This window comes from Ammospiza nelsoni, chromosome 14 (assembly GCF_027579445.1).
Source record: "Ammospiza nelsoni isolate bAmmNel1 chromosome 14, bAmmNel1.pri, whole genome shotgun sequence".
In the NCBI taxonomy this organism is placed as follows: domain Eukaryota; kingdom Metazoa; phylum Chordata; class Aves; order Passeriformes; family Passerellidae; genus Ammospiza; species Ammospiza nelsoni.
The window spans coordinates 6,311,083-6,325,507 of NC_080646.1; the positions used below are offsets into that span (position 1 = coordinate 6,311,083).

At 45.0% G+C, this 14,425-nt stretch overlaps 1 protein-coding gene across 1 annotated transcript in view; it reads right to left on the reverse strand.

The window, feature by feature from the left end:
• The window catches only part of SLCO3A1 (solute carrier organic anion transporter family member 3A1), a 133,213-nt gene that overhangs the window by 98,679 nt on the left and 20,109 nt on the right, over positions 1-14,425 (reverse strand). The window contains exon 2 of the mRNA XM_059482527.1: positions 11,080-11,545. Within this exon, the coding sequence (XP_059338510.1) occupies positions 11,080-11,545 (466 nt within the window). The remainder of the gene's footprint in view (positions 1-11,079; positions 11,546-14,425) is intronic.

Below are 14,425 nucleotides of genomic sequence, written 5' to 3' on the forward strand. Positions count from 1 at the left end.
AAGCCACCTCCAAGAGCTCCCCAGTGCACTGTAGATTGAATTTCCAATTGCCTTCCTGGGCTGCAGTAAGCAGCAAGGACTTTCTCAGCATATCCTTAGTGAGCCCTACACCTCCTTACTTGACTCTCATTCCTCTGGCTCAGCTCTAGAATTTACTGCCCCTCCAGGGCTAATAAAACCCAAACTTGCTGATTTCAAGGCACAGAGTGTCTCTTCTGTTTACCCAGACTTGGAATAGCACAGGACAGCAAGGCTAATTTATTCAGAAAGCTTCACTCAGCTGCTCTCATCTCCGTGCTACCACAGTTTTGGGGGGTGCAGAATGTGAGATGAACTCAGGGGAGCTACACGTGGGAGCATTTTGCACAGCAATCTGGAGAGCAGCACAGCTGCATTTTCACTTCTCTTGTTTATGTGAAATTTTCACTTCAACAGGTCTTTTATGCATCGGCAAAACCCATTAAAGACTGTATTTTCCACCTAATGGGATTGCCTGTCGTGATTTTTGCCAGCTGTGCCAGCCTGTGCCTTATCTCCCAGCCCCAGTGCACTTTCTCACCAGCCCAAGGAATTCCATGTGCACTCCTGTCCTATCTGTGGTGGGATGTTGCAAGACCAGGGCGATGGCACAACTGCCAATTCAGCAGATTTTTGATAGGCAGGTGCAGTTTTAAAATATCTCTACTCCAAGAGAAGTTTTGTGCCCACTTCACCACCTTCACAGCCTTAAAGCCAAAATCCTACACATCCACTGAAGAAAGCAACAATCTTGGGAAGAAAAAATGCACAGCCTAACTCATAGATGAGAAAAGCCACAGGGAACTGTGGAATTTGCTCCCATTTTTGTTGTGCAGGGTGCAAGTGAGCTTCAGAGGGGACTGGACAAGTTTGGGATGTTCGTCCCTGTGCTGCTGGCTCCTGGGAATGAGTTACAGGAGAGTGAGGGGTCTGACTGTCCTCAAAATGCTACTTACAGCTCACCAAACCCCAATCACAGGATGGTTTGGGCTGGAAAGGACCTTAAATTCCAACACACCTTCCACTAGACCAGGGTGCTCACAGCCCCATCCAGCCTGGCCCTGAAGACTTCCAGGGACTGGGAATCCACCAGTTCTCAGTGACTCACCACCCTCACAATCAAGATTTCTCCTAATATCTGATCTAAGCCTACTCTCAGTTTGAAGCCCTGTCCTGTCACTACACGCTCTTGTAAATAGTCTCTCTCCACTCTGCAGAGACAGAGCTGGTCTCGGTTTAATCACCCAGCTCTTGGAGGCAAGTTAAACATAGTTTGCAGAGGTGGAGCAGGCTAGTGCTAGCAGACAAAAAGGCAGGATCTGTAACCCCTCTGACACTGAAAAGAAAGAAATGTCTGCACCCATGGAAGATGCATTGCTTTGCAGGAATGTAGTGAAATGCTTTAGTTCTCAGAGCAATTGCAGAGCACAGGAGTCAGAATTCCTGGGGTCTATTCTCACCCTCTTACTAACTTGCTTTATAACCCTTGAGACGTTGCTGAGTAGGAGTATTTGCTTAACCTAAGCTTAATTTAAGTTTTGCTCCTACTTGTAAATCAAGTACCTCCAGGACTCTAAGCTCCCAATGAGGGGGGTATACAATTACAGAAGAGAGTGTTTCCATTTCCTAGGGAAGTTGCACCAACACATCAAGTAAAGCAAAGTTTGAAGCGATAAGATGTTATTTTACCAGATCAGGTGACAACTGAAACAAAATGTAAATATTCCTGAGCATGATTAGTCACACTGATCAGAACAAGCTCCACCAAGCATGAACATGTGTGTATTAAATAGGTGTTATCTCTCCCTACAAACCTCTTACCCTCTGGCACTTGTGGGAAACTCTTCACAGAACTCTCACCCAGAACCACGGCAAATAATTTTGTTTTCTGCAATGCTGCTTCCTGTGGTTTACAACACAGTGTGCTTGTCTCCCAGCAGCACATTTACAGGGGATGTGATAACAGAAATGCAGTTAAACATCTGTGGCTTGCATTCCAGGAGTGTGAGTTTTTATATAAAATGAGGAGGGGGAACACTGAAAACACACGCACACACAAAACCACAAGTGCCCAGAATAACCAGAAAGCTCACAGAAACATGACAGCTCAGGCCAGTAAAGCATTAATCAGCGCTCAAGACACCTCAAAAACACAACCAGGGGACTTTCTAGCTCACTTCTTGCATGCTACCACCCCTTCAGTCTCTAACCCCAGCCCACAGTTTATAACTGTCTGAGAGAAAAAGCTCTCTCTAACAAGTCTTATTCTTTTGATGATCAGCCTGATTGGATTAGGACATCCATATGTTGTAGCTGATGGCTAACAAGATAGAGGTGGTTTTTCATCACATGGGTAATTGGTCTCTGCAGCAATTACTAACACAGCAAAGTTGTCCCAGTTGTCTTTTTCTGCCCCCTAATATTATTTCTTTCAAACTTTAATAAGCAGTATCACATCAATATGTACAAACAGTCACAGAGGGACTGGTTTGTCTAACACGGAGGGCAGGAATGCACAGAATACCACAGGGAAAAAGTGAGGTAAGCAGAGGGACTCTGTTGCACAGAGCATCTTGCTCTTCTACCAGTTTGAACACTTGAATGTTCACTATTGCTTTGATCTGCTGCCTTCAGCCAGATCCTGCTCCCTGTCACAGACACAGCTTTGTTTGGCTGCACTCAAGAGCTCTGAGGTATTAAGTCAAAGAGCAAAGTCACATGTTGTTAACTTCTATCCAAGAAACTAAATCTCACATTTTAACTGGTAAATAAAGGGCCAAATTTGGATAGTCTCCTCCATACAAAATCCCTATTACTGAAATCAAAAGGGGGCTTAGCAGGAGCAGGCCTCCCTCTTAGGAAAAGCCAAATACCTCATTAGCAGCATAGTTAATGGAATGGCCATACCCTAGCAAAAAGAAATCTGAGAAAACACTGAGTCCTTTCAGAAGAGCAAAGTTCGAAGAAGCAATTTTGGGAGCAGACATCAACTTTGAACCAAACAACCAAATTTGAGAAAGCAAAGCCAGAATTTCTCCAAACCCAAGGAGAAAGTGCTTAATAACCTCGGATGTATGGAAACTTATAATTCATGCAAAACAAATAAATCCATAAAGTTATAAACCTTCAACGTTCACCAAACCAAGGAAGAGCTTCCACTCCAGTGGCCACTAAAATGACCACAAAGGATGCAGAGGAATTTTATTTTTGTTTTACACGGTACCCATCACTTTTGGCCACATTTTTTCCTCCAGGCTGGTGCCTGAGGGGTAATCAGATACTTGTAGTTAGTGAGGCTGCACTGATGTCCCCACAGCAGCTCTGCCACAAGTCCCACACTGCTGGGCCATGTCACATCCTAACAGGGTCTGTGGTAGTAGGACAAAGATAAAGATTTTACACTACTACAGGGTCAACTCCAACCAGATATAGAGAAGAAATGTATTATGAGGAGGGTCATGAAACAGTGGCACACATGTCATTGACAGAGGGGTGGTGGAGTGCCCTGCACAGTCCCCAGTGCCCAGCAAAGCCAGGATAAAACCACACTTTAACAGCTTTGGCAGCTGAGTGCTGCCAGGCCTGTGGGTCAGCAGAGCTGCATGTCTGTGCCATGGCACTGCCTGGGACTTTGCAAAAGCAAACACCTTTAGGAGGTTACTCAAACAGCACTTTTTTGGCGCACAAATAGTGTAAGTGCCAGCTCTCCCAGAACCCAGCTCAGACCTGCAGCAACTTCTCCAAGTGCAAGAAAACTTGGTTGAGCACCTCAGCCAGGCACAGGAGAGGCTGATGTGAAAGAGTTTGCAGGAACTTCTCTGCATTCTCCTACACACTCACACAAGCACCATGTCCTGCAGATAAGTGAGTAACACCCAGCCAGTGCCCTGAATTGTGCTGGTAAAGAGGAAAATTCTGTGTCTTGTCCCACCATAGGAAACAGAGCCCCAGCTGTCCTCAGTGCCAGCCTGTAAACTGCAGCCAAAACATCTGGGCACATCTGGGGCAACACGGATGCCCCAATTTATGTGCAGTAGGTTGGGGAGTCTCGGTCAAGTTCCCAGAGGAAGGGCCAAGACTGGCACACACCACTCCTGCCTGTGCCATCAACAAGGCACAATACAGCCCTCAGCTTCTGACAGGGGCAACTCAGCACCTTCCAATCTATTTAATTAATTTTATGAGCCTCAGGACTCTGCAGACATGCCATTTAACTGACAAGGGCACTGCACTAGGCGTGCTGCCCCAGGAATGATGTACCTCACTAGGTTCTCCCAGCTGATGACTGTTTAAAGTACTCCACAGAAAAAACCCAGCAAACTCAACAAATGGAGTGATTTTTACAAGACATCAGAGTCAGCAAATCCCAATTAAGGCAAAAACCAGCTGCAGAGTGCCCACAGAGCACAAAGTAACATGGAAACAGCTCCCACCCTCAATATGCTTTCACACAAAGTCATTTGGTTGGGCTCAAGCTTTATTTACTCAGCTCATAACAACAGGGGAAAAAAAAGCTATTAGCAGAAGGTTAAGGTAACTGAAACAATTGCTGTAGAATAATGGAGCCCACAATAGTTATGACTTAGTGCATATATTTATTTAATTGAATAAATACATCCATTCAGCTACTGCTTTTTGCATCAGCCTTCCTGCCTGTAGTGGGAAAGGTTATTCCCATTAATTGATTATTGTTAGTGCTCTAATACACCCTACACGCTTGTTGGTGTTTCCATTTAATTTTCCAGGGTATTACCACCAGCACTGTCAAAGGGGACATGTGTAAGGGAGCCAGCCCTGCTGACACACAGCAAATGAGAACACCCATCTCTCCCCAAAGGGCTGTAATTATAAAGGGCTGCAGGCTGTGGATGGATCAGTGGGTTAATACCAGGATATCTGCTGTGTAATTTCACCTGATCACAGGCAGTCCATGGGGGAGACAATCAGAGAATCCTTCACACAGACACCTTCAGTAATGAGCAGGCATCACATCCCTGGTGCTGGCAGCAGCTCTCAGAGCTAATCCCGAGCCTTTCCCAGCCCAGGGGAGGCTGTGACAGGAAGGAAAGGCTCTCCAAATCACCCGTAGGAGGATGCATTCACTGAACAAAAGCGTTGCAGAATCCCGTCTTCGGGCTAAAAATATTCCACACCTATAAAGCTGCCTGTAGCAGCAAGGAGAAAAGCAATTCTGGCTGCTGTGCCCACGTGGGGGTGGACAAAATCACCAGGCAGCTGATGGGCACGGAGTGGGCACACAGCAAATACAACAGATAGGAGTCAGCCACAATCCACTACAAAAGAGCTCATGAAACAGGCTTTAAAAGGAAAAATGCTCAAGGCTGGCAGGGCCTTGGGTGGTGAGCTCAGAGAAGCGTGTTCCAGCAGGAAGGGCTCATGTGAATCAAGCACCCATGTTGCTTGCAAGACCACAAATGAGCACAACAGGAAGGAGAGGGGGAAATGCTGTGAGGAGTGAAAGGATGAGCAGCCAGGATGGGCAGAGCTGTACAGACCTCTCAGGTGGGTCCTAAAGGCCTTCCAGTCAATACACATCAACAGATGGCTCAAAAGGCTGATGATATGACCTGTATGCTATAAACACACTTATTCCACTTCCTATGGTTTAGACATGTAGGTTCAGACATACAGGGCAAGACATTTGAGAGCTTCGGAAAGAATAAGACTGATCAAAATATGTTCATCCTCCTTGTAAGAGGCTTTTCATCAGGTAGAGACAAAACCAGCAAACCTCAAACACACAAAATGCTGATAACTTGCCATTAACTCACCAGCATAGATACTAACTCAGATTTAATTGTCAGTTGAGAAAACGCTTTTCCTTCTCCAAAGCACAATGGCTGCTATCATTTTGACTGACGTAAGCTACCATAAATGATTTTTCAAATGGACAAATTTATCCCTGGAGACAGCAAGATCCCAATTAGGGCATGTTTGTCTTCCACTGCAGCAAATCTTGAGCTGGTGCTTAAAGCAAGACAGAAGGCACCAGAAGCCAGAGTGAGCTTTCTCTCTGTCATCACAAAACAAAAAGTGCTTCTACAAATTCCATGCAAAATATCCCCACACTAATACAAAGGTCAAAGCCAGCAGATGCAATGCAGGGTCCCATCCCTCTCACAGGGTTAGTTAGGACAGATGTGGTTGGAACACACCATTCTGTTGAGTTCTCCTCTCACACCAAGGGTAAGAGCTGGAACAGCCATATGATAAAACCAAAATACACACAGAAAAGCCAAATAGGTAAGACAGAAGAAAGCAGCTAAGCAGAGCTGAGTTACCCATTTTTGCATTCCTCTGCCCTGTCATGAAGCAGGCCAAGGACAGCTCTGTGCCCCAGAGGATGCTGTGCTCAGATTGTGCACAGCAATAACTCAGGAGCACTCATCACTCCACAGCACACATTTCTTGACTCAAGACTTGTCCCTTCTGGGGTTTCCTTTAAGCCATTCTTCACATTACTGCAATTCAGTGAGGCCCCCAAGTCATGGGGCCTGAACATGTGGGGTGTGTGCCCACAATGCCAAACACACAGACAGCTTCAACAAATGCAAAGAGAAACTCTGAAATGCATTAAAGATCAGCACAGCATTCTTCTGAATGAGTCTCACAGTCTGGCAGGGCTCCTTCCAACATCAATATCAATTTCCTCCATCAACTGGAGACAGAATAATAGCAACTTCCTCTGTTTAATACAGCCCTTAATTGTCCCAGATCAAATACTGGCTCCCAGAGGCTATTCATTCTGCTCTGTAGGTAACTGTGTCCCAGACAAGATGCAAGAACTTTTATCAGCAAATGTTAAATGCAGCAGGAAGGCCAGAAGGTGTGTCTCAGGCTGCTAAAAACATTAACCAACCACATCAGTGCACTGGCTCTAATGGAACTCACAAAGCACTGCTGGGAGCAGCACGGGCACTCCAGTGACCAAAAAAACTCTTGTAAGCTTATCTGAGAGGCAGCAAATCCATACAACCACTGTCAGATCAGGGTTTTTTCCCCTCTTTGTATCAGCTCTGATCTCCCTCCCAATGACAAAGTCCTCACTGATTTCAAGAGAACTCAGCAAGACTGAGCAGAGAAAGAACTAAAAAAGAAAATGCCAAGTGAGTCATTAGTGGGTGGAGGAAAGAAGCGTAGAGTAAGTAGTCTTTACTCCTTTAAAATAAACAGTGCCACAAATTGAAGGAATCCTTTGACACTAGTGAAGATGGAGCAGTAACAAGCTCTGCATAGTCTGTAGGAATGATGAATTCCTCCACTCAAAGGAGTTACTTATGTCAGATGCCAATAAGCACACAGGTAAAATTAATCTGTTAGTTTGGAAACCACTAGATGGGAGTTCCAATATTAAATACAAGCTCAGACTCAGAAGCAAGCAAACCAGCACCAAACCAGAATATTTTCTCCAATTTCAAACTGCTAAGAAAATTCCTTTATTTTTTTCCATCTTCTGTCTGCTACTGCCAGCATTATGACCTCTGAGTCAGATGCTGAAAACAGGAGGAGAGTTTCTTCCTGACCAGTGGAAGGTGTCCCTACCCATGGCAGGGGTGGGAACTGGATGATCTCTGAAAACTGTTCTATGATTAACCACAGCAGGCATGCTGCCATGATCTTTCTAACCCTGCTACAGCTCAGATGTGTTTCCTTTGGAACATACTTCAGTGTAGACTTTTCACACACTCATCTCTTTGGTTCACTTTGCCCTGGGTTACCAAAACAGCCCCTTTTTCCTAGGCCTGGTTACTACAGCAACAGAATCTTTTTGAGTTTGGTAGCAACACATTGCAGGCAGCAAAAAGAAAAATAATTAAAAAATCTGCCATTAGTGCAAGAAAGAAACATAAAGCTGCAAATCAGCAGCCCATGAAGAGAAATATTCCTGTAGTATCTCACCCCTGCCTCGCTAATTAAGAAACTCCAAGAATCTCCACCTCCTTGGCAGAGCACAAGCCTGAGCAGCCCCTGACTTCAAAGGATGCTCAGCAGAGGTGCACTGCCCACAACCTTCTGTGTGCCTGTCACTGCAGAGAAACCACAGGAGAAATCTGATGGGCTTCAGTGTTCTGAAAAATATTACACTCCACAGATGCTATTAGTTCCACTAATGATTAAAGCCAAAGCACCACTTTAAACTCCATATGGTATCACATCTGCATTCCTCTGCATCCACATGAGCATTAACACACAAAAAAGAAGGTTTGGGGGGGTTCTTGGGGTTTGGACTTTTTTTTTTAAATAACCAGAGAAGCTGAACTGTATTGTTATTTCACTGCAAAGTGACTGTGTTAGATATTATATTATTACCACACTTAACTTTGATAGAATTCAGAAGGAGAAAAAAAAACCACTCTTGGTGCACACAGTTATTTCTATCTAATTCACTGCCTTGGGACATGAGGATTTTTATTTATGAGTAGTGCTTAGCTGTCAGGTTGAGAGACTGCTTCTAACCCTCAGCTGCAGTCCAGCCCAATGCAGCAAACCCAGACCCAACATAAGCAGCACACTAAGGACAGCCCAAACTGGTCAATCTGATCATTTCTCAGCAGCATCCAATCATTCTACAAAGTTCAGCCAGACTATTGTCACTGCTATTAATTAGTTCCTGTCCTGAGAGAACCATCTATGCCAGATTTGCCCCTAATTTCAACTAAGGGAACTTACCCAAAAACATTTCCTCTGGTCACACACGGCCCCCACTGAGTGACTGCGCTATTATGAGAAAGCAAACTGATATAAATATAGCACAGTGACAGTATCCACTCTGCAGTTATTTCCTCTGTGAAACAGAGCAGAATGAAGTGGGTAAGCTGCTCAGCCAGCTTTCTTCTAAGGCCACTAAAAACTGCATTGATGACATCAACAAAAATAATCAGTTAAAGGCAAATCTGAGCAAATAATTCTCAAACAACATTTAAACTGAGCAATCTGACTCTGTCACAAGTTTCCACCAATTGTAAGATGACACTTCCACTTGTTACTTCTCCATTTATATTCATTCATGGAATAGATTTTTTTTCCTGGTAGCTTTTATTTTCACTAGCAAAATTGATTGCAAGTTGATAGATGAATTAATCATCCAGTATCTGAAACCCTACCTGTGATTTATAGGCTAGGACAGGGCAGAAATTAAACTTCATTGCTGGTTGAGTGTGCATACACAGGCACTCCCCTGTAATCCACAATTCAGATGTAGAAATTCAGGTTATGATTTCCATAGCTAAAACCAGAAAGCAAACAACCCCAAAATGCTTGGGGTTTTGTGGTGAGCTTTTTTTGGTGTGGCTTTTTCTCTTTCTTTGTTTTTAAACTCCACATGTAGTAACAAATACGGTTAGACAACATCCTTATCTCTGCAGAAAAAATAAAAAAGCAGCACATAGTAAGCAGAAATAATTTTCTGGAAGCATTTTCCCAGCTACAGTTGAACTGCCAACTTTAAACACGTTATTTTAGCATACAAGATGAATGTAGCTCAGGAAGAAGAAGAATCACTCTTCCTAATCCTCCTCTCATGCACCCTCCTCCAGCCTGTTCTCAAGATATGAAGCATTGCTTAAAAAATGCCCACGGAACAGACTGAAAGAAGTTGCTGCTCCTCCATACAGTTATTTATAATAGATAATCTTAGAATCACTCTTAATTCCAGCTCATCATTTATGGTGTTGGCACAGTTGCTCCAGTGAATTCAGTCTCATTATTCACCTTTGGGTTGTACATTATCTTGTATTTTATACATCATCCTTCTTTGTCCAGTGGATCCCTCACAAACACTTACAGAACCAAGTGAGGATGAGTAATGACCCAAGGACAAAGCTAAATGCTGAAATACTATGATTTTATGGCCAGCTACAGAAAAGCAGGGACATGTTTTGAATACACAGACGAAGCTCTGAGTGAAGCAGCAATACATCCATGAGTGCCACGCTATGCAGTGACCTTCCACCAGGCTTCTGCACTACCCAGGACATTAAAAAGCACTCTGAAAGTCAGCAGGAATGCTCAGCTGTGCTCTCAATGGCCACACTCAGCTTGGAAACTTGATAAAAATGTCTTTGGGAAAAAAATCCAAACAGGAAAAGGATCACTCATTCATCTGAATGAGGTGGGGATGATGGGACAAGTGCACACTTTTGGTTATCAGGATTATACCAACAATGGCAGCACACACTCCACTGATTTATTCCATTGGAGCAGCTCACCTAGTGACAAATCCTGCAGAAAGAGGAATGTGCCAAGCTGGTACATTTTTTCAAAGAAAACTTCGCCAATAACATCCTTTTTAAACCTGCTGGGAGGGGCAACTACTGCTGAAACCCATAAGCACTTTACCCCAATAACTGAGATGCTTCCCTGGGGAATCAAAGGCAAATTTCACAGCATAACCATATGAAAGAATTTTGCAACATGATCACCAGCACCATGAGTTCTACTTGAGGCTCACTGTATCTGAAAATAGACCTCACCAGTTTCCACATCCCATTCCGTTACAGGGATCACATTATCAAGGGTCCTGCCACAGCATCCTGGGCCACAGCACCCACTCTGTAACTGGCACTTCCTTGCTAAAACCGTGGTAGTGACAACACGTGTGTCCTCTCAGTCTCCTCACACTGCAGTGATCACTCAGATACTTTGGAACAGGATGAGAACTAGGGTATCGTGTGGGGGAAAAAAAAACCAAAATAAAAAAGTCAACCATCATCACACACACCACTTGAAAATTCTTCAGCTAAAACTGAGCCACGAGCCATCAATATAAGAACTTAAAGCAATCTGGGCAAACACAAGAGAAGGAATGAGCATCTGCCCAATCATCACAGCTGTCAACCTTTACCACTGCTACAACACAAGCAAGCACTACTGTGCTCCCCTGCTGCTTGATGGAGACACCCATGCCAAGTTACTTTCACAGCCCAGCAGCACATGGAGAAGAGGCCTTGAGGCACTTCCACTGGCATCAAACAGGCAAGAAGAGCCAGATGCCAGCCCACAAGGAAAGCCTTCCAGGAGGAGAAATTCAGAGAGCCTTACCTATGTACAGGGAGGAATCTTTCCGCCTCACGTGGTCATCGATGTAGGAAACTCCCAGGGGCTGGACAGGGGTAGCACCAATGCCCAGGAGAACCTGTGCCCCGATGAGCAGCAAGTACATCATGTTGGTGGCAGTCCTATTCCTGCAGATAAGGTCCGGGTCTGGTCCCTCATCGCTGCTGGACCCGTTGACAGCACACACATCCCTCCCTTCGGCTCCCCAGCGGATCTCCCCCGACTCGTACTCGTACTGGTGGGTGAGAAACTCAGGCAAGGCAGAAAGGAGGGCACCCAAGGCCATGACTATCCCTCCACATCCTATCAAGCGTGGCCGGTGTCCTCGGGCCCCGAAGTAGCTGACAAAGAGGATGAGGGCCAGGTTGCCAATCTCAAAGCTGCTGGCAATGACGCCCACGTCGGCGCTCTGCAGGTTGAACCGCCGCTCCAAGGTGGTTAAAACACTCACCTACAACAGAGAAATCCAGAGAGAATTACATTCCATGCCTCCCATTCTTCCCCCATATGTACTGCTAAAATACAAATTTCCTTGACTTTTCCTTGGAGCTGAAACCATACCCATCAAGGACATCCAAGTCAAAGTACAGTTGCTGAGCTCCAAGCATGACCTGACTGTTCAAACACAGCCACCCCAGAAGGCCCTAATACCAAGTGACATTTCACAGCCTACCACCTGTCTGAGCACATGTCACTTCCGAATTCCCGTGCCCATCAGTGTGTATTTTGGATGCCTGCAGACACCCATGATTCCATGATTCTGTCTCTGGGCTCCCTTTCTGTTTTGAAGGCACAACCTTCACGGGGCACTGTCCCACAGAACCAAGGCACAAACCACGCCGAGCTTCACACCCTGCCAGGCACCCAACCTTTCCCTTGGAATGAAATGCAGTTAGGGAGCAGCAGAAAACCCTGCAGGTTCTTTGCCTGCACACCAGCACAAGGCTATCAGAGACAGTGATGTACAAACAGGCAGTTTAGCTGGCATTGAATGCTTTTACTCAAGTATATAAATAAAATGCTGATCAAAGGGTTTAAACTGTTTGTGGATTAGTTAATGACTGGGATTGTCACAGAGTATTTTTGAGAAGACAGGCCAATTAAGGTTTACATAGAAGATTTAAATCCACCATGAAGAAGGGATGATTTAACAAATTGTGGGTATTTAACACTAGGAAGAGAGAAGCACATGAATAGTCTTCAAATATTTAACATTGCTGCAAGAAGGAATGACCTGTTCTTTGAATTCAAAATGGATGGGACAAGAAGTGACAAGTTTAATCTGCAGCAGAGATGATTCAGGTTAGATACAAGGTGGGGAGAAACCAGATTTTACTGGTAGGGATTGTGAGGCACTGAAATATGTTGCCTGGAAAGGCTGCAGAGGCCTTAAGAGAACACAGGTCAGGAAAGACACAGGTATGACAGATCTTGCCATGGGGCAGGAAAATGAACAAGATCATCTCTGGAGAGCTCTTCCAATCTTGATTACATGGTGCAGTGGATTTCCTGCAACAGTCAAGCACTGATCAGAGTATGAATGATGAACTATTAAGTACCCCACTTGCTGTCAGCTGTGCTCAATGGAGAAAACAGAGTATTCTCATGTCTACAGCAGTGTCCCCCTTCTACAGTAAAAAAGCAACAAAAGAAATCTTGAATGTGTCACAGAAATGCCAAAAACTTTTACCTTGAATAAAAAACTATCTAGTTTTTTGGACTGCAAAAGATGAAGGTATTTAAGGTTGTCCTAAAAGAGGCAGGTTTCTCGATTCCAAAAAAAACGTGATAAAGACCTCAGAGCAGAAGGTAGCCCCTGGATAGAATAAAAATAGCCTCCCACTGGAGGCACTGAAAATCTTTGCTGATAAACCTCTCGAAGCAGGAGCCTGCCTGACCGACTTTAAAGGATTCTGACAGCAGTTCTTCTCCGGGGGCAGTTTGCCTCTGCCAGGGTACACCAGGGCACAGTTGGACAAAGACAGCCCCACTGGCAACAACATGGAAAATGGAAACAACCCACTTCTGCTGCTTTGCATAAGCAAAAGCTCCCAAACCTGACTGTGATGTCCAAGTCAGATCTCCAAAACTGGGCTGTGTTAATGTTTTCTGAAAATCCAGCCCTCTTCTCATACAGGCAGCTCTCATTTTATACTGCCACCAGTGTAATCCTCCCCGACTAAAGAGCTGAGGAAGGCAAGGAGAAAGAAACCTAAAAATCAAATCTTATGAATCAAGGCAGTGCCAGAGCAGTAATTCCTCCCATGCCAGAGCCAGGTGTGTGTGTCAGTGGAGAGGAGATCACCACTGTGCCTGCAGCACCAGGTGCAGGTCCCTGGTGGGATGGAACAGCCCCGTGACTCACGAGGGACCAGGGTGTCCTCTGAGAGAGGGGACAGCACAGCCTGTCCTGCTCCAGTGGCCTTGGCAGGGCTGGAGCTCACATTCTAAGGGACACTGCTGCTCCCAGCCCTCTCTCTGTGGGAGCAGAGCAAGAGAGCACAGACACTGCTGTAAAACATCATGCTGGTGCTCCCAGAGCAAGGCATGACAAGGAGGGGGATACAAACATCCCACAGCCAGAGGCAGATCCACCAGGCACCCATGGCAGAGACAAGCACAGAATAGTTTGGATTGCAAAGACCTTAAAGACCATCTATAGTTCCAAACCTTCCACCATGGATAAAGATCTATCATCCATGGTTTTATTGCAAGGTGTGGTCTAACAGGGCTGGCGCTGGGGTCCCGTGAACACCAACTCTGACAGACTGGGGAATCTCTCCAAGATCAATATGTAACTCTGAGCATGCAAAATTATGTCTGTGGTGCTCATTTCTGAGCTGTACCTGGATGGGAAACTCATGATTGCTCATTACAGCTGTGTAAACTGAGGTAGAGAGCCAACTATTAATGAGACAAGTGCAGTCAACAAAATTAATTTCTGATGGAATAATTTAGGCTGGAAGATTGAAAGCCAACAGAAGTGATTTCCCAAGGCCAACTGGTATTAACTAGCTTTGGAAGCCTCCCATATTTTAACCTGGCTGCCTCATTTTAGGCTTTTATCATACATATATACAAGTGGCTAGAAAGCAGGATGGTGTTTAGATACATGTGGGTGCCAGATCTCAAAAGGGTCAGATTTTGGACAGCTGGATTTCTGATACAGAAAACTGCACCATTTCCAGGTGCAATTCACAGTGATAGAGACAGTAAACTGGTGACAAATCAGGGAACTAAAACCAGAGTTCCAATTCTCATTCCACTCTTATTTCTGTGGGACTTCAGCCATTCTTTTCCTTTTCACAAACACTAACCCACTCACAGGAGG